Genomic DNA, 20101 nt, shown 5'->3' with positions numbered 1-20101 from the left:
AATTATTACCAGAACCAGTGATTGCAGAAGAAACATTTATTCTAAGTACTACAAAGGAAGAGAATCAGCTTCTTAAAAAGATTCTAAAGGAATTACCAGAAGATGAAATTCAATCTTGGTTAGCAGAGAATTCTGGAAGACATTTAATTGAAGGATTTCCATGTGTCCATTCTAAAATTTACCTTCCAAGCAAGGAACTGCAAAAGGAAATTATGCAAGAATGTCATGAATCCAAGTTGGTGGGTCACCCTGGAATTCGTAAGACTATTGAACTGGTTGAAAGAAAGTTGTGGAAAGAAATGAAAAAGGATATTGAAGACTATGTGAAAACATGTGAAGTCTGTGCTCGAGTAAAGTCAGGAGGAGGAAAAGCATCTGGGTTATTAAATCCATTACCAGTACCCCCTAGTCCTTGGTTTACAATCTCTATGGATTATATTGTAGATCTTCCCAAAGATCAAGGTTACACTACAGTATTAGTAGTTGTGGATTTACTAACTAAAGCTAGGCATTTCATTCCCATGAAAGGAGAGGCTTCTGCAAGGAATCTGGCAAAAAGTTTTTTGCAAGAAGTGGTACGATTACATGGTCTACCAACACAAATTGTATCAGATCGAGGGTCTCAGTTCATGTCTAAGTTTTGGCGAGCTTTCTGTACAGAGTTGGGAATTGAGGTAAAGCTTTCTTCAGGTTATCATCCACAGACCAACGGCCAAACAGAGCGAGTAAATCAGGAGTTGAAAAAATATATTAGAGCTTTTTGGCAAGAAAGAGGAAGTTGGGTAGATCTTCTTTGGCTAGCAGAGTTTAGTTATAACAATTCTGTCAAGGATTCTACTAAGTATTCTCCATTTTTTAGCAATTATGGTTTCCACCCACGATTTTTGAAAGAAGTGTTGCCATCTGAGTATTCCAATCCAGAGGTTGAGCAGCGATTGACTTGTATTAGAGATGGTTTAGAGAAAGCTAAAGAAACTTTAGAAAAAAGTAAGCTAAGATTTAAGACATTTGCTGATAAGAAACATCGTAAAGCACCACATTATCAGGTGGGTCAAAAAGTTTGGCTGTCCACAAAAAACCTACGTTTAAAGGGAAGAACTAAATTTAGTCCGAGATTTATTGGTCCATTTGAAATAGAAAAAATAATAAATCCCGTAGCAATCAAACTGAAATTACCCGCAAGTATCAAAAGTCACCCTACATTTCATGTCAGCTTAGTGAAACCTTGTGTATCAGGAACTAGATTGGGAAAACCACCACCAGCAGTTTACACAGAGGAAAATGACGAGGAGTTTGAAGTTAAGAAAATCTTAGATTCCAGGATTCTTAGAGGTACCTTGCAGTATCTTATTGACTGGAAGGGATACGGTCCTGAGGAAAGATCTTGGGAGGATCAAGTAGATGTACATGCCCCTCAATTGATAACAGTTTCACAAGAGGTTCCCTGCTAAGCCAGGCCCTGGGACAGGGCTTTGAAGAGGGGGGTACTGTCAGGACTGGCTGGGTTAGTAACAGGAAGAGTAACAAGATTAACATTGTGTTGTGCCTTCAGAGCTGGCTGGGTTAGTTGTGCTTTCAGAACTGGCTGGGTTAGTAACAGGAAGAATTTGTTCATAGAATTAACATTGTGCTTGCCCAAGTCAAGATGGAGCTAAAGAAACTTAATCTGATTGGTTAAAGGAACAATGATATGTTTGGTTTGCCTGATTGGTGGAGAGGACAATGGGTTTGATTCTTGGGAGGTGAGCAAGATTCTAAACTGCCTTTCATCCAGAGAAATTCAGTGGCTGGTTGTACATTAGTTAAGCTCCTTAAGTAAGGCCTTTTCAGAGCTCATAAGATCTACCAAAGAAGTAAGAATATCGTTTGCTGATCCAGTTTGAGCAAGAAGTCATCAGGTGGGATCGTTCCTTTAAAGATTTTAAGATTGTCACAGTGAACTTTCATTTTCTTTAGAAGAAAACTTAAAGAGTTAACAAATTTCAAAGTCATTTGAGAAAAGAGACATTTACAGTAAAAGTTATTATAAGGAAGACAAGCATGAAGATAATGCGTAGGAGTTTAAAGTAATTAACTGCGTGTAATGTTCTTAAAGACTGTTTAATGTGTGCGCGAGCTTGCAAGTTGTTGTTTACGTGTTTTTGAAAGCGCGCGGGTATCCAGAGCGATAGAGCGCGTATCCAAATAAATTGAGCGAGCGAATTTTAGCGCGTGTACATTTTTAACGTGAAAGACGTTTCATGAGAAAGCGCGTATTGTTTTTTGCGATAGAGCGCGTGCCCAAAAGAATTGCGCGAGTGAATTTTAGTGCGTGTCCATTTTTTCCGTGAATGACGTTTCATGAGAAAGCGCGTGTTGGTTTGCGATAGAGCGCGAGTCCATTTTGGTGAAGCGCGAGTTGTTTTAAACGCGTGAACTGTTTTACGTGAAATACGTTTCTTTTCTCCGCGTGAGTTCGGTAGCGATAGAGCGCGAGTCCATTTTAAGCAGCGCGTGTTATTTTTTATCGCGTTTACGTATTTTTTCACGCGCGCGGGTTTGTAAAGAATCGCGTGTGTATTTTAAATGCGAGGACAATTCTTCACGTCTTCTGATTTTCACGTGTTTATCGCACACGCTATTTGAGGAAGAAACTATACGTTCTTTGTGTAAATAAAGAAACAATTCACACGCATAAGGAAAGCAGTATTCCAGGAAGTTAAAGAATATTTTTTTAATGTAATTTATGCAAATAGACTTCAATACTTCAGAGAAAGACTGCAATTTATGAAAGCATTGAAAACTACATAAGGTTAAAGAAACTTTGAAGCAAGAAGAATATCTAGTCCTGAAAAGGTGTTTGCAAAGGCCATCACTTTAGAATTCTAGAGAGACTTGAGTGGCTTGAACTATATGCACTACACAAGATATATTTACAAGATATTCCACACAGATTATTAGCCTCTAAGTCCTTTACTGAGGTTTAAGAGGTAAAGAGTTTAGAGTTTATTTAGAATAATTTTAGAAAAGAGGTTTTTCTTATCATATAAGTAACCAGGTGTATTTGTTTACCACAGATACCAGAGCCTATCAGAAGGTTGCAGGGCTGCAGTGTCTCCGTTGTTATTTTCTCCAAATTCCCCTTTCCCTTTCTCTGGGTTTTCAGCTCAGCTTATATTTAAGGGTTGAGAGGTGAACTCCTAGTGAGGGTCTGTGGGGCCAGCATCAGCTCCTGTGGAATTCAGTCAAGCCGGACCCTGACACGGCAGACGCTCTGAGCAGGCAGAGCACGATCTCTCACAAGTGGGAGTTGGCTCAGGAAGTCCTTCAGGAGATCTTCGCCCTTTTGGGAACCCCACAGGTGGATCTCTTCACCACCAGTGCCAACTGGAAGTGCAAGAGATTCTTCTCAAGGGAATTTCTTCCGTGAGGAGCCTTAGGAGACGCGTTCGTAGTGGACTGGTCATTCCCGCTGCTGTACGAGTTTCCTCCAGTCCCTGTCATTCCTCAAGTGTTGCGGAGGTTAGGGAGGTTTGGTTCCTACATGATCCTCATTGCTCTGGATTGGGCCAGGAGAGCGTGGTACCCGGACCTTTTAGAAATGTCCATCTGCCCGCCACGCCGCCTTCCCTACCGAGAGGATCTGCTCTCACGCGAGGGAGGTCGGGGCTCTCCATCCAGAGGTCGGGGCTCTCCATCCAGAGGTCGGGGCTCTCCATCCAGAGGTCGGGGCTCTCCATCCATCATCTGAAGAATGTTCTTACTTCAAGATTCCTTTGATTTCTCAATTTCTTAAAGGACTGACTAATGTGTTCCAGCCGTCCCCTTTCCAGGTGCCGGTTTGGGATTTAAATTTGGTTTTGAAATTTCTCATGGGTGCTCCGTTTGAACCTTTGCACTCTTGTCCTTTGACATTATTGTTCTTCAAGACTGTGTTCTTGGTTGCGGTCACTTCCGCTCACAGAGTGAGTGAATTGCAGGCACTTTCCTCCAAGCCACTCTTTACTGTGTTCCACAAGGACAGGGTTGTGCTTCGGGTACGTCCTTCCTTTCTACCTAAGGTAGTATCTGAATTTCATTTGAGTCAGAAGGTGGTTCTCCCTTCTTTCTATCCTCCTCCTCATCCTGGTAAGGAAGAGGAGCGACTCCATAGGTTGGATCCTGTGAGAGCTCTTAGCTTTTACATTTCTAGGATGTCCAGGGTCAGAGTGGACGATCAACTCTTTGTAGGATATGCTGGACACCGATTGGGCCAGGCTGTTACCAAACAGACCTTGTCCAGGTGGATTATCTCAGCATTACAGAGTGTTACCGATTGGCAGGTAAGGACCCTCCTGAAGGGTTGCGAGCTCATTTCACTAGGGGTGTGGCTACGTCCACCGCCCTCCAGCGGGGTGTTCCCATTAGGAATATTTGTGATGCCACTGTATGGGCTTCGCTCCACACCTTTGTTAAACATTACTCCCTGGATACGGTCCATGGTCAGGATATGGCCTTTGGTAAGGCGGTTCTTTATTCCGCCATCTGATTGGGTACTCTAAATTCTTTTCCTTCCTCCATTTTATGGTACTGCTTTGGCAGTCTGTCAAAGATGTGGAATATGTTGGAGGACACAATCCATTCGAAGAACAAGTTACTTACCAACTGGTAACGTTCTTTCGACTGGATGTTCCTCCACCTTTTCCACATCGCCCTCCCAGCCTGCCCCTTTGGAGAATGTCCTATGCGATTGCAGCTAACGTTTTCGCAAGGCTATGTGCAGTCAAGCAGGCATGAGACCGGTGCCACACTTTCTGGGGGAAAAAACTTAAACGGAGGCTACGGGCGCCGTGTATTGTATTTATAACATCCAGTGACGTCGCCCTCGACGCAGGCCTTCGAGCAACATCGACCCGACGTCATCGACGCAGGATGACCTATGCCGAAAAAGTTTCTGATGTGCACAGCTGTGGACATTACATGTCCAAAATGTGGAATACTTTTAATAAGGATTCTGTGGTAGGAAGGAATCCATTAGAAGAACAAATGGCTTAACGTGATTAATGTTATTTCTGGCGGTTAGTCTTTTCTCCCACAGATTCCTCATCAGCCTCCCAACCTATCTCTCAATCTGCCTCTTGTCGCTGCTTGTAATTCTATTGTTTAACAACTGAGTGAGTGTAAAAAGATGGGATAGAGGTCATAGGCGGTACAGCACCATATCTACACATTTCAGCGTGACATCTGGACTCATGGTTGCCGAGTGGAGCCCACGCAGAGCCACAATATGCCCCCTGGTGGTTGAAAAGGTTTCTGAAGCTAGACTGGCTCTGGAAAATGCATTTCTAAGATGCTAATTTTTTTAAATCAATTAGAATGAAAATTACTGAAGAGTAGTAGTGTAAGCAACTGTCTGATGCTTTAGAGAACAATCAGTATTTTGTATACGACACAATGAGTTGGTAAAATGAGCTCCTGTATGTTTCCAGGCATACTTATAAACTTTGTCACTGTGCCGGTTGCACAATATAACATCTTACAGGCGTGCACATATTCACAAACCCTCCACCTCCATTCTATACATACTGCTTTCCTCACCATCTAATTGTCAGGATTCCAAGTAGAGAGTTGGCATCATGAGCAAGAATCCTAGAAGAGTTGTGGCGTGTCGATGCAGAATTCTATTGTGATATGCTGTTCTGTATGTGGAACCTATTCAGAAGAGTTTTGCCTTCATAACTGCTTGTTAATTAATGTTTTCATTCTACTTGGATCTGTATCTCAGATTCTGGTAATACCATTGAGCAATGTTTGTCTTAAAAATAATGATCTAGCATTTAACATGCATGTTTATGGTGTATGTATTGATTTGTAGAAGCTAACATGCCAGTGGATGAACTACTTTTCCTTTTTTTTCTTTAGTTATGTGGATGCATTGGTGTATCTGATCTATGCTTACCAGTATAACAAAGAACTCTTGTCAAAAGGACTGTACAGGGGACATAACGAGGAGCTGGTATCACATTACCGAAGAGAATGTTTTCTTGTAAGTACAGTAGAATGACCTTTACATTAATGGTTGTCCTAAAAATTGTGTAAACAAAATTATAATCCAGTAGAGTGATGTGGCATGTCCCCATTAGCCATTTTCTGGGCTATATGAGGCTTTATGGCTCTGGAATCTCATATATAGCCCTGGGTGCATTGCCCTGCCCCCAGTTGCCACGCTCAATCCTTGCCGGGGCTGAACTGACAGACACAGCCGGCACTGGCTCTGTTCCTTCTTCTCCCTCCCTACGGACAGCCACTCTTTTGCTTTGCCAGGTCACACCCAGCAGATGGCACCCAGCATGGTTTACCAAGCCCCACCCCTCCCACCAGGGGTGTGGATAGGTCTGAAACAGATCTGGGGCTACATTTATGTCGGGACTGAAAGGATCTGGGCTAGCTAGCCTTTTGGTTGGAGCCCTTGAGCTTATATCCGGGGCTACAGCCATAAGACCCGCAGCTATAGCCCCCTCCCCTTCCCTCATCCCCTCATCTCCCCCTCCCCCAACCGGTCAGGTAGCATTAGGAGTTAAGGGGTGTGGGGGGGGTGCTTAAAACTTGCTGAACTCCCTCACTACACTTGACCTTTAATTCGATCTTCATGGCACATAACTCCTGGTATATGCTCCTACGGCATGGTATACAACCCCGCTTAGGTGACATGGTCTGTTTTGGGGAATGTAAATGAACTTGGGTTTAATATTGTGGTACCAAGCAACATCACTCACCAGAAGCATTGAGCATACACGCCTGGATAGTTGCAGTATATTGAGCTCAAACCTGATTTAGCTAGGATATTATTTGTGTCTTTTTGTATGTACTCACATCTTATCCCCTTTCCTGCATACTTTTGGGATGTTCCCAGAACAGGGGGCCGGCCACAGTGTGTTGCTAAACAATAATCTAGAAATATTGTCCTATGCGTGCATGCATTGACATGCCCTGCGTGGCCCACCCACCGTCAGTCCCTTTCTCCATGTTGGACGGGACCGAGCGTCGAGTGGCAGCTGCTCCTTGTTGTGCCAAATGTAATTTCCCATGGCTCTTGCCCTACGGATTTAGACCATGTACAGGTGCCCACGCAGCTAATTCCCCGCGGACTCGCACTCAGTGTTTTTTTGTGTTTGGGGAAGTCACGTGTAGCACTCGCGCTTCTTTCTCTATTTATTTAACAGGCATATGTGCTGGCATTCTCCTTTTGGTGACATTGTGTCAAGACTGAAGGTAGGTAATCCTCATGGGGTCTTACATTGCACAGGAGGGGTCAAAGAGACTCTCTCCCCACTCCGCAATCGTGCGCCACACGACGCAGGCCTTTGGTCCCTGATGGCACTGTGGTGACTCCCCGTTCTATGCCTACAGTGCTACATTCTGGGAGGATGCATGCCCTTGAGAATGCACATGACTGGCACCCCATGCACAGCTGGCATGAGCCGATAGAAGACATTTGTAAAGCAAGAACTTTCGCAAACGCTCATTCATTCTGTAATCATTACTCACTAGACTGCAGTTCGAGAAATGTTGCAGCATTTGCACAGGCTATTTTATGGAACCTTTTTTTCAAATTAACTCCAGCTGCCCAAATTAAGTAGGGTGCTTTTGAATCTCCTAACAGTATGGAGAATAGGGGACACTGGTACTCTTGGTCCATAGTTCCCTTTTGTCCATAGGCTCTCTTTCCATCCCCGCTAAAACAAATCCTCATGTCTGACTTATAGGGACTGAAAGTTGGACAATGCTCACAGAGTAGGAACCATGCGGGGCATATGAAGGCATACACGGTAGAAAAAGAATTCTAGATTTCTCATTAACAACATGCTCCGGCCCGCCCCCATTTTGTGGAACATCGCAACTGTATGGAGGAAAGGGGACTATGGACTAGAGTACCATTGTCACTACACAGAGTAACTTTTCTGTACTCTTACGTCCTGTCCCCTTTCTTTCATGCTGTTGGGAGATCTCAGATCCAGGCTAGCTTAAGGACCACATGCTTGCTTTGGCAACAGGACAACATGCAACATGAAGTTGATCCTCAATCCGGCACTGAGCAGTTGGACGAGGCCTGATTCAAGAGTAATCTAAAACAACAATAAAAAAAGAATGGAAATAACTTTCGCTTTGCAGGAACAAGCATGACCATGTCTCCCAGATCAGTCGCTGTTTCCTGCTACGTAGAGTAGATGGCTTTAAAGAGAAAGTATGCAGTTCATATACTCTTTGTGGTTGCTGTAGGTTATGGGGTTTATTCTTGTCCACCAACTTTCACTCCCTTGTTGTAGAGATCCTGTTTGCCGCAGGTTTCTGTCCTTAGTTTTCTGGATCAACGTTTGCGATCAAGAAGCCTGAATGCGAGCATGTCCAGTCAGGTGTAGTGGCTTCTGGGACCCTCTGTAGAATGTGAGAGCGACCTGGCAGTTTGCACTGGTGCGATCTTTTGCGAGTGCAAAATGCCCTTGAAAGGTTTTTGGAGCAGAGGTGGGGTGCAGCAAAGACGCTTCACAATTGACTAGGCTCCACTAGGTCAACTGAGTGAATACTGCAATTTAGTAGAGACTCCTTTTTCTGGATGGGTTTATCTGAACATTTCTTTTCGGTGGCATTGGTTTGTGTAATTGTGCATTCAGTACTTAATATATTTGCTGGTGCAATGACATATCGACAGTCTTGTACCAAAGTTTTCACATGTGACACATTATTTTCCTTCTGCTATTCAGTTGGCAAGTAATATAGTCCTGGAAATCTGTCCAGGCCTCTTTTGGCAGGCAAAGAACGGTGGTCTGGAGGGTTGCCCAGAGCATTGCCAGTGGTTAAGATTAATTCTAAACCTTCCAGCCATCACCTCTTTGTTTTTGCTATGTCACCCCGAGTGGGACGGGTATGCCCAGACGTGGGTCCCGTGCCTGCTGGGCCTAGAGACCCAAGCTACTCCTCACTGATGAGCCCCAACAAGGGCGAAACATGTTTGGGGATGCTTGTGGTCTCGTGCAGAAGGGATGTGGCCTAGCAGTTCGGGCTGGACTGCCCCTTTTGGGGTGGGGCCAAGCCTGATTTGCATATGGTCTTTCCCTTCTGTAATGGCTTGGCAGGCGAAGAACGGTGGTCTGGAGGGTTGCCCAGAGCATTGCCAGTGGTTAAGATTAATTCTAAACCTTCCAGCCATCACCTCTTTGTTTTTGCTATGTCACCCCGAGTGGGACGGGTATGCCCAGACGTGGGTCCCGTGCCTGCTGGGCCTAGAGACCCAAGCTACTCCTCACTGATGAGCCCCAACAAGGGCGAAACATGTTTGGGGATGCTTGTGGTCTCGTGCAGAAGGGATGTGGCCTAGCAATTCGGGCTGGACTGCCCCTTTTGGGGTGGGGCCAAGCCTGATTTGCATATGGTCTTTCCCTTTTGTAATGGCTTGGCAGGCGAAGAACGGTGGTCTGGAGGGTTGCCCAGAGCATTGCCAGTGGTTAAGATTAATTCTAAACCTTCCAGCCATCACCTCTTTGTTTTTGCTAGGCCTCTTTCAGAGCTGGCACATTTAAAGGAGATACTACCCTTCTTCTTGGTGCCAATTTCTATGACTAACTGATGGGCATTTCCTGGCAAAATATCAATTGGAATAAGGTACACTGGGGTTTGCTGGATCCTGGAATGGACATTGAGCCGCTTACTTTGCCAGGTTGGATGGACAGGCATCTGTGTGTGGCTTTTGGTTACCCGTTTGATATTTTGGAGTAAGAAATGTGCAGAGGAAGTTTTATCCATAAGAAGAACACATTACATACCTTACAGTTAATGTTTGTTCTGATAGATTTGATGTCCCCTTGGCAGATTCCTTATCTGCCCCGCTTACTCCAGTGCCCGTGCGGCAGAGCTGTCTCAGGAAATGTTTGGCTCTGGGTTGAGAAGTGCCACTTATATGCTGGGCACCATCACTTCTGATGGAGGTTGGGAGGTGCACCTTTGCAGCCCTGCAGGTATTGGGGGCATCACTTGATGCTTTGCGAGTGTGATTAAAAAAATGTAAGAGATTCCGCCCTGCAGGATGACCATTCAAAAATGACAAGGAATCTGCAGAGGAAATTGTATCCTTTAGAACCAACTTTACTTGTACGTTTTCTTCTCACTTACCACTTTAATTCCTATCATCCCAAATTGTGTGATGGCTGCTACTGAAATGTGGATACCCCTCTTGATAGTGCCTCTCTGTCTCCTCTCCACACACGTTGCGACCTTCTCCCACTCTCCTTGACTAATAAAAAAGGTGGAGGTGTTGGTCTGATGATCACCTGGGACACACCGTTGGCTCCCCTCTCCCACTTATTTCTTTACTTCCTCCTCCTTCAATCACATCTCTGTCCACTTTCTTGCAGAGACCCTGCTTAATATCCATCTCATCCTCCCTCTCCCGTCCACCTGGCACCCTGAATCTATTTTTCTCTGGCCGCAACTTTTTACTTGAATCTCTCACATCTGATGTCCCTGGCTGTCATTTTATGTGTGACCTTACCCTCTCCATTAAAGCTAGCTGCCATCAACTATACCTGTGCTCCACTCTCTGGTCCACCTACATAACTCTCGTCCTACTCAAAGAAAACTTCTAGAATCTTATTGTCCTGTCCTCCACTCTGAATTCCTCTGCTCTCTCGGTTGACCTGTTCCCTCTGGCCACTCATTCATCCACTTCACCATCTCATGTCATCTAGAGAAAATTCAGTCTTGACTGCATGATCCCCCATCTTGACCAAGTCAAGGGTTTACACCAAGCTCACTCTTCCAGCCAGCCACACTTTTGCATTTGCCTTCACTACTTCAACACTGTACTGACTATGCCCCTTTGACTTTCACTGTCCTGCCCCCTCCTTCACCCATCCCTCCATTAGCAATGGATCTCAACAGCCATCCAATAGCTGAGGGCAACCGTGCACCTTCACATCTGCCGGTGGCACAAAGATCGCTCCCCTTCTCTTCTTCATCTATCAAAACCTCTCTCCATGCTTTCACTACTGCTCTTGACTCTGATAAATCCTTGTACAACACAAATCTGTTTTCTCCCTGCTTCCACCTTCGCCAGCGATCGATGACCTTACAGGCAATACTTTTCCCCCTAAAAACTGCTCTCTAACCTCTCTACGGGCGGCTTTGCCTCCTACTTCTAATCTAAAACCTCTACAATACAGGACACGCTGTTTTACCCTTTGATCTCTCCCATTCCCTGCCTCCTGCTCTCCACCTCCCAACATCCTCACCCATTCTTCTTTATGACTTTTATCACGTCCCCCTCCCGCGCTAAACTCTTATCTGTCATTCGCTGAGCCAACCCATCATGCGCTGCTATTGATCCCTTTGTACCACAAATGATCAAATACTTAGCACCTCCTCTTAGCCTTTTCACATTTCTCTCTCATCTGGCATCTCCCAGTCTTCTGCAAAATAGCTTTGGGCTTACCGATGCGAAAAGTCACTTCAGACGGCAACAGTCCCTCTTTCTCCAGAACTGACTGACTCTCTCTCTCGCTCGTTCTAACGCATTCCTCCTCCCCAGACTCACAATATTCTCTCTCCAGCACCAGAAGTGTTCAGAAACCTTTTAGCCAAAAAGGGGGCAGTGTGCCTTCCTCTTAAGCAGATGCACAGCCCTAGGCCAGACCTATCTGGCCAGTGTATATGCACAGCAGAGCTATATATATAGCTGCTGTGCCCCATGCCCCAAGTTCTACCTTTCCCCCCAGAACTCAGCAGCAGAGGGTTCACAGTACAATGGGTGCACAAGCTATCCGCCTAAAGGGGCAGGCTTGGAGGGCCATGAGAAAGCGGTGGGAAGGACTAATCCATCAGAAAGAACATTAGTGAGCATTAATTAAATTGTTTTTCTAATTGATTACTTCCTCCCACAGATTCCTCATCTTTGATAGACCCCTATAGCAGTACCTAAATCTGGAAGAGGGAGGAGAGTGAGAAAACCCCCACCAACATCAGAAAACCCTGGAGGACTGCCTAGCCAAAGCGAATGTCCTGCACCGAAAGAGAATCCAGGCAGTAATGTTTGGCAAACTTGTGCAGTGAAGCCCACGTAGCTGCTTCACAGATGTGCAATACAAGGAGCCCTCTCCGGAAGGCAGGGGTGGCAGCCAGGCCTCTGGGTGATTCAGCCCTAACACCATCGGGCACCTCCTTCTCAGCCAGAAAGTTGCATTCTGAAATGTGGAGGATGACCATCTGGACAGGGTCTGTTTAGTCACAATCCTGTTGAATGAGCAGCCACATAATCCACAAAGATTGGTCCTCGTTCCAGTCGTGTCTCACGCAAGAGACATGGTAGCTGAGGGCACGCTCCGGGAACATGGTGGAATGGTTCCTCCATCTTAGAGGGAAGAGGCGGAAGGAAAAACGCAGGAAGATGGATATTCATGTACATCAAGTAAAGGCTAATTTAGAATAGGTTGTGTTTCATAGACATGCCACAATGGACAAGTGGAAGCCATGCAAATATCTAACACCTCACACCTTCTGCCAACATGACGCATTGGATTTTAGCTCTAGTTCTGTTTGATTGATTTTGTTTATTTATAGAGCGCCTTACACCAAGGCACTGTACATTGGAACAACTCATACAGTGAACAACAACAAACATTGGGAGCAAAAATTACATTATGAATCATTCGACAACAAAACAGTGCAAGGAGCAATTAACTGAGGGGGAGGGGAAGTGGAGTGGAAGTAGGATTGGTGAGGGGGGACCAGAGAAGGATAGAACGAGTGAAAAATACAAGGGAGCGAGAGTGAAATGGAAGTGGGGAGAGAGGAGTTAGAAGATGGAAAGAAGGGGGGAGGAAGAGAGGACAGGGGAGGCCTTCAAGGTGGAGAATGGAGGAGAAGGGATTTAAGGGAAGTGCGAAATGAGGGGAGGGTCGTGGAAGAGCGGATTGAGAGGGGGAGTGAGTTCCAGTGAAGAGGAGCAAGGAGTTGGAAGGAGCGGAACCGGGATGAAGCACAGGGGGAAGGAGGTATAGTGAGGAGGAAATGGTCAGCAGAACGAAGTGAGCGAGAGGGGGAGTAAAAGGTGAGAAGGGAAGAGAGATGAGGAGCAAGACCATGTAGGGATTTGAAAACAAGGCAGAGAAAGCAGAATTTTAACTGTAAGTGGAAAGGTAGCCAGCGAAGGTGAGAGAGTGAGGAGGAGATGGAGTCACGGGAGGTAAGGAGACAAAGAGTACGAACAGCGGAGTGGTAAATGGATTTAAGGGGGGCAAGCTGGGATGCAGGAAGTCCAAAGATTAAGGAGGAGCAGTAGAATAGTCGGGAAAAGATGAGAGAGGAGATAAGGAGTTTGGTCGCATGGAATGTGAGGGAGGGACGGATTTTGCGAATGTTGTAGAGGTGGTATCGGCAGGAGCGAGAGGTAAGTGAAATGTGTTGTGAAAAGGTGAGAGAGGAGTCAAATAGAACGCCTAGATTACGAGCATGGGAGGAGATAGGGAGGTTGTAGGGAGGAAAGTGGATGAAAGGGGGAGGAGAGGGAGGAGTTTATACCTGATGCTGGGTTCATACAGCCGATTCTACACTTGTGTTAATTAAGGACAACTGACGTGATTAGATGTTAGTTAATAGTTGGTCCATGTCCCCATGTCGCCGGTTCTTTGTAGTGTCACTTAAGTATGGAATAATTGGGATGGAAGATGGAGTCAGTAAGTTACTCATCGTATTGGCTAATAGACGGCAGCTAACCGTGCCGTGGTATGGCCCTCTATCCACCCCACTTGGAGAGATCTGATTAGCGAGCCCAACTGTGCTGGGTAGGATGTTCATAATTATGTAAACATAATTACCAAAAAGTTACTGGAGACATCGACTACACATTATCCATGCTCCATTTTGAAGAGATGATCTGTTCAGCATTATTTAAAACGGTTTGGTATAGGATCTTACGTATACATTTTTTTTTTATTGCTGTTCTCATACCTTTCAAAAATAGGAAAGAGATAAAGCACACCGTTTTTAATGAATTGTAATTTGATATTCATTAATTCAGAGCTAAACAATGGCCCTATCTTAATTTTTGAGTGTTGAAGGTGCTAGGGACAAGAGGAACTGACTCTGGTATCTTATGTCAGTGATATATATGTGAACCAAACAAAATACCCATGGTTAATGGACACTCCCGTCCCCTGCACACCTACAGGTACTGAAAGTAAACTTTCAGTCAGGATTTAACAAGTGCTTTCAATCTGATAGCAAAAATACTTTAGGTAAGTTCAAGAAATAGACTAGTTTTGTAAATTATATAAATCATCCATTTCAACTAAAGTAATTTATTCAAAAAAGAAGAGCATTGCATATTTCAATCATGTAAATTCACCAAATGCAAATTATATTTCACAGTTCAAATGTAACCTTGGCTTGATTTGTGCAACATCGTTTTCAAAGTATACATTTGTGTTCAATCACATTAGAGACAAATGTAAATTAATTAGATAAAAATAAATTGAGGAATAAAGCTCTACGCGTTTCGAGAGAAGTCTGTCTTCTTCAGGAGCAAAAAAGTAATTCCCAGTCTTTGGTAATCCAATAAGGTACACAATTCTAGTGCGCTCATCATAAGTCCTTCATCCATTTTTCAGAATTCACTGTGTCTCGTGTCTCAATTACTGATCCTGATATGAGATAATGGGTACTTGTCCTTGAGATAATGGCTGCTGTGTTGGGCCAAAGTGAAGTTTCACCTATAGAATGCATAATGGATCTGTGTTATCAGTCTACATAGAGACATTTAATATTTAGTAATCTGATAGTGGTCAAAGTTAATAACCCATTTACCTCATCAATATTCCTAGATGTCTTATTGTCTTTGGGACTCGACTTCAGTATACTGTCAGCGATGCCAAAATTTCATGTACTAGTCACAGGAGTGAAGTACAGTGTCCTGAAATATAAATATTTTTGTTTGAATGCATTTAATGGCAGTCAGAATTAATAAGCTCACTGGTCATGATACTGAATCATGTTACCCGCTAACTAGGTGGCAGTGCCGTTAGGAGCAATGTATCTGTACGTCAGCACGTGCTGCTCAACTGTCTCATTATGCACCAACCCTATTGGAAAAGCACACTTATTGTAAACAAAACTGTATATTATATGTACATTTTGGCAATAGTTTATTCTGGTAGCTATCGAGTAGTACGGAGATAGGCTACTCATATTGTGGATTCTAGCATGTATGGCGATGCCTAGATATTCATATTACCCATCTGTCATGGCATGTCGATATCTGCAGGTAAGTATGTGTATTAGTTGTAGTTCCAAAAGTCACTCCTATACGTTAAGCCCAGGATGAATAAATCTGCACTTACAGTATTCGAATGAAATAGCGTTACAGCACAAATGGAGCCCCCGCCCTCGTGTGGTGAGTTAGTAGGTTGCTGAGCAACAGTCTCTTAACTATAGTTAATTAGTAAGTTGGTATGCAACTGAGTCTTATGAAGTCATGCTGCACGACTGCTCTGATATTTTCAATACTAAGTATGTTTGAACGGCAATAGGACTTGAATGTTAATAAAAGTACTAGGAATATCTTTATGAAATAATAGATGTACCGCTGTCTAAGTATTGATCTCACAGACTTCACTATATGCGGGCGCATTAATCAATATGCTATCAAGTTGGAATTATATTGAATCTTAGCTTCCATAACTTATATTCAGCATAAGGGGGCAGTGCACTTTGGCAGTTATCCTACAGTAGCCAGAGAATACCAGTCTGCCCTTCATTATCCAGAATTCCGAGCAGTTGGGACGTGGTCACGCTAGTCGTGCAGCACAACGACTTCACAAGACTCCGTTGCATACCAACTTACTAATTAACTATAGTTAATCATAATGGCCACTACTTGGAAATTCAGTGTTATGGTCCAGCACACTTGGGCATTACACGTTTGTAATCAGAGAACACCTCTTTGAACTACGTTACCCAGAATTCTGAGCAGTTGGGACATGGCCATGCTAGACGTGCAGCACGCCGACTACACAAGACTCTGTTGTTCAGCAACCTACTAACTCACCACACGACAGCGGAGGCTCAGTTTGTACTGTAACGCTATTTCATTTGAATACTGTAAGTGCAGATTTATTCATCCAGAGCTTAACGTATAGGAGTGACTTTTGGAACTACAACTAATGCACATACTTACGTGCAGATATCGACACGGCCATGACAGATGGGTAATGTGAAGAACTAGGCAACGCCATACATGCTAGAATCCACAAGGTTAGTAGCCTATCTGCGTACTACCTGATAGCTACCAGACTAAACTATTGCAGAAATGTACATATAAATATAGCTTTGTTTACAATAAGTGCACTTTTCCAATAGGGTTGGTGCATAACGAGACTGTTGCGCAGCGCTTGCTGACGTAAACACACAGATACATCGCCCTTATCGGCACTGCCACCTACTTAGCGGGTGAGTAACATGATTCAGTATCATGATCATTGAGCTTATTAATTTCCACTGCCATTAAATGCATTCAAACAAAAATACTGTACTTCACTCCTTTGACGAGTACATGAAATTTTGGCATTGCTGACAGTATATTGAAGGCGAGTCCCAAAGATAATAAGACATCTAGGAATATTGATGAGGTAGATGGGTTATTAACTTTGACCACTATCAGATTACTAAATATTAAATGTCTCTATGTAGACTGATAAAACAGATCCATTATGCATTCTATAGGCGTTATCTCAAGGACAAGTACCCATTATCTCACATCGGGATCAGTAATTCGAGACACCAGACACAGCGAATTCTGAAAAATGGATGAAGGACTATGATGAGCGCACTAGAATTGTGTACCTTATTGGATTACCAAAGACTGGGAATTACTTTTTTGCTCCTGAAGAAGAGAAACTCCTCTCAAAACACTTAGAGCGTTATTCCTCATTTTATTTTCATCTAATTTACCTTTGTCTCTAATATGATTGAACACAAATGTATACTTTGAAAACTATGTTGCACAAATCAAACCAAGGTTACATTTGAACTGTGAAATATAATTTGCATTTGATACATTTTCATGATTTGCATGATTGAAATATGCAACACTCTCCTTTTTTGAATAAATTACTTTAGTTAAAATAGATGATTTATATAATTTACAAAACTGGTCTATTTCTTGAACTCACATAGTATTTTTGCTATCAGATTGAAAGCACTTGTTAAATCCTGACTGAAAGTTTACTTTCAGTACCTGTAGGTGTGCAGGGGGCGGGAGTGCTCATTAAGGATGGGCATTTTGTTTGGTTCACGTGTTCTCATACCTTGCCACAGAAATTGAATACTAGAAATCATTCATGGGGTGTTTGCCGTGGAATAGCCACTGGGGGTCGCTATTGCAGCGCGTGCTTATTCTGAGTGTACATTGTTTACATGTACTGCCACTCTGGCCGATGAAGGAGAAATGTGCAGCGGGGGCAGTGAGGAATTCAGCGACAGCGGCAACCTTCATCCAACACCGCCGGACCAACACGCAAGTTGAACTTTGTGTGTGACCTCTGCATTTACTTCTGTTAGCACACTTTGATGTTTCTATATTGCCTATGAGCTGAGGGCAGCGTGAATAACAGCCGGCAGGTTTAAACAATGGCGATTTCAAGTGTCCCAATGCCTTGCCTAATAAGGACGCCCAGTGTTTATTTTTTTTATTTCGCATAGTTATACATTTCAAATTGAAAAAGCAGAACTGTGTCAGACTGCAAAGAATAACACCACGACTGAGTGTCGAACTCACCACACACATTGCATGCGATGACTTCTGAAAAATTCGAAACTATGAATATTATCATCTGCACTTTTTCTGTACACATTACTATAAAAGAATGACTTCAGTGATATATCCTTCCAAGCGCATTTTCAGAATGCGGAAAAAGACATGCTAATTGTTCATGCTTTTTCGCCGAGCATCCATACCGGTGTGTGAATATGCAGTGTAGATCTAAACCTGTTGCGGGGAGAAGGTACAAAACAAGACATGACACACTATTTAGGGGTGGGATCTGAGAAGTGTCTGATACGGCCTCCCGTTTCAGACTTGCAGAATAGCTACTTTTTAGTTTTTTTTTTTTTAATATGTACTGTGTTTTAGTAATGTGTTATGTTTTTATTGTATAGGCATATTCGTTTTATATGGTCTATAGCTTTAAAGCTGATTTATCTGGTTGTTTTATGATGTGTGTAAAAGTTTGTTTGAACTATATACATAATTAAATAAAAAAAATGTAAAAAGAGTGTATCGCTAGAGGGAGAACAATCCATAAAAAAATAGATATACAGCATACCATAATTGTCTCGGGAAGATGGCTCAGGGGCACCACGCTCACCTTGGAAGCATGACGACGCAGAGCAACACAAGTTCGATCCCCGGGTCCCCGCTTTGAAACCACTGGGAATTAAGTGCGTTATAAATAACCAATTACAATAATTAATATGCAGTGGCCTAATGTACACAACTTAAAATATTCAATTGGGTAAAAAATGCAATACAAGAAAGATAGTTCCGAGAGTTACAGTGCCTGCTGCAGACACATGCGTGTATCCTGCAGGTCGTAATTTTCCATTCTATCAAGCTGGCTCAAAATGTTAATGTGCCTACTGCAGAAATGTGTGGGAGATGTATGGCACAAATCCCCCCACGGAATGTGGTCCCACTTCACTATTCTTACCCATCCCTGAAACTGAAAAGGATGCTCAAAGGTAGCTGCTCAAAAAAAGTGAAGACGTCTTCTAACAGAAGCGTGGGGTTCCACGTACCTGCAATCAGCTGCCACCAAGAATCGGCAAGGTTTTCATGCACCTAGTAGGGTCATTTGTGTTTGGATGCCTAAGCATGATAGGTTAAGCCCTGCAGCGTCAAGTATTCAAGGACATTTCTTGTGCGGCGCGATCCCAGCAGGGGACCACCTCAAGTCTCAATTTAATATGGTGCGGTGGCCCAGACCAGGAGTCCTCGTTCACTTAAAAAAAATAAGTTTGAAATCAGAATTCCGTAAGGCTGGAGCAGGGACTACCTCCAAATCGCTGCAAAAAAAAGTGTCAGCATCCAGCCCACCCCTAAAAACATGGCACCGAAAATCTCATTACAGGGAAGTACACACCACAACAGGCCTCCAAACATGGCACGCAAGTCCATTAGACGTCCAGCGACATGTAGTCTGCAGTCAAACTTCTCGGCCCTGACACAGTGGAGAATAGCTCTATTAAATCCATACGAAATCAAAACTCAAGTACACAGGCACAAAGCCCATGACTTGCAAACCAGCCAAGGAAAACATTTCCCCCTGTAAGGAGGGGCGATGAGGAGTGATGAGTACAGTGCCACCACCATTACAGGACCAGACAAGTCCACCATGGCGTGGAAATATTAATGCACAAGAGATGAAAAAGGAGAAAAGGAAATAGAACAAGTGCTTTAAAGGCGTGGACAAGCCCCTTTTAACAGTAACACTTATAGACATCATTGCTCCAGACCATTTACAGGCAGATGATGGCGCTTCTTAGGGGGGGGGGGGAATCATTCAGAAAAATAGAGGAATACTATCTAGAGACCTTGCACTGCAGTGGGAATGGGACCAGGACAGTCCGTTTCCTTTGTCAACAGTTGGTGGCATTACTTAATTAGGCCCGGAGAAAGGAAGACCCGGAGACGTGACCATCATGGGACCTCAACTTTATTAAACTGTCGTCACTTCCCAGTCTCCTCCCTGTCCTCTCACTCGGGTGCTCGCTTAAAGGGGGCTCGGCTGCCACACTCTCTGGGGCTCACAAGAGCTCAGAAGCCTCGCCTGATGGAAGAGCCAATGATGTTGAATTCACCAACAGAGCATCAGTGCTCGCATGTAGCCCACCAAAATACCTCCCCAGACTGCTCACACCACCAACAATCCAGACCCAGTCCCACCCACACCACTGACAATGGGCCCTAACCGTAGAATAATAAAAAAAAAATGATTCACATAACGTTAGAGCGCCTTGCGTAAAAAAAAAAACCTGTAAACAAAACAAAAAACATTCATTACCTATGGTCAGCCCAGCAAAAACAAATCAGAACTATTAC

General features: G+C 43.8%; 1 protein-coding gene across 2 annotated transcripts in view; it reads left to right on the top strand.

Annotated features, from left to right (window-relative positions):
• The window catches only part of USP25 (ubiquitin specific peptidase 25), a 1331637-nt gene that overhangs the window by 1228854 nt on the left and 82682 nt on the right, over window positions 1-20101 (top strand). For both annotated transcript variants that reach the window (XM_069636412.1, XM_069636413.1), the window contains one exon: window positions 5881-6004. In XM_069636412.1, the coding sequence (XP_069492513.1) occupies window positions 5881-6004 (124 nt within the window). The remainder of the gene's footprint in view (window positions 1-5880; window positions 6005-20101) is intronic.

The sequence above is a fragment of the Ambystoma mexicanum genome, chromosome 7p (genome assembly GCF_040938575.1).
Source record: "Ambystoma mexicanum isolate Mex_15411 chromosome 7p, UKY_AmexF1_1, whole genome shotgun sequence".
NCBI classification, from domain to species: domain Eukaryota; kingdom Metazoa; phylum Chordata; class Amphibia; order Caudata; family Ambystomatidae; genus Ambystoma; species Ambystoma mexicanum.
Note: the sequence above shows the minus strand (reverse complement) of the source record. Positions and strands in the feature narration are given on the sequence as shown.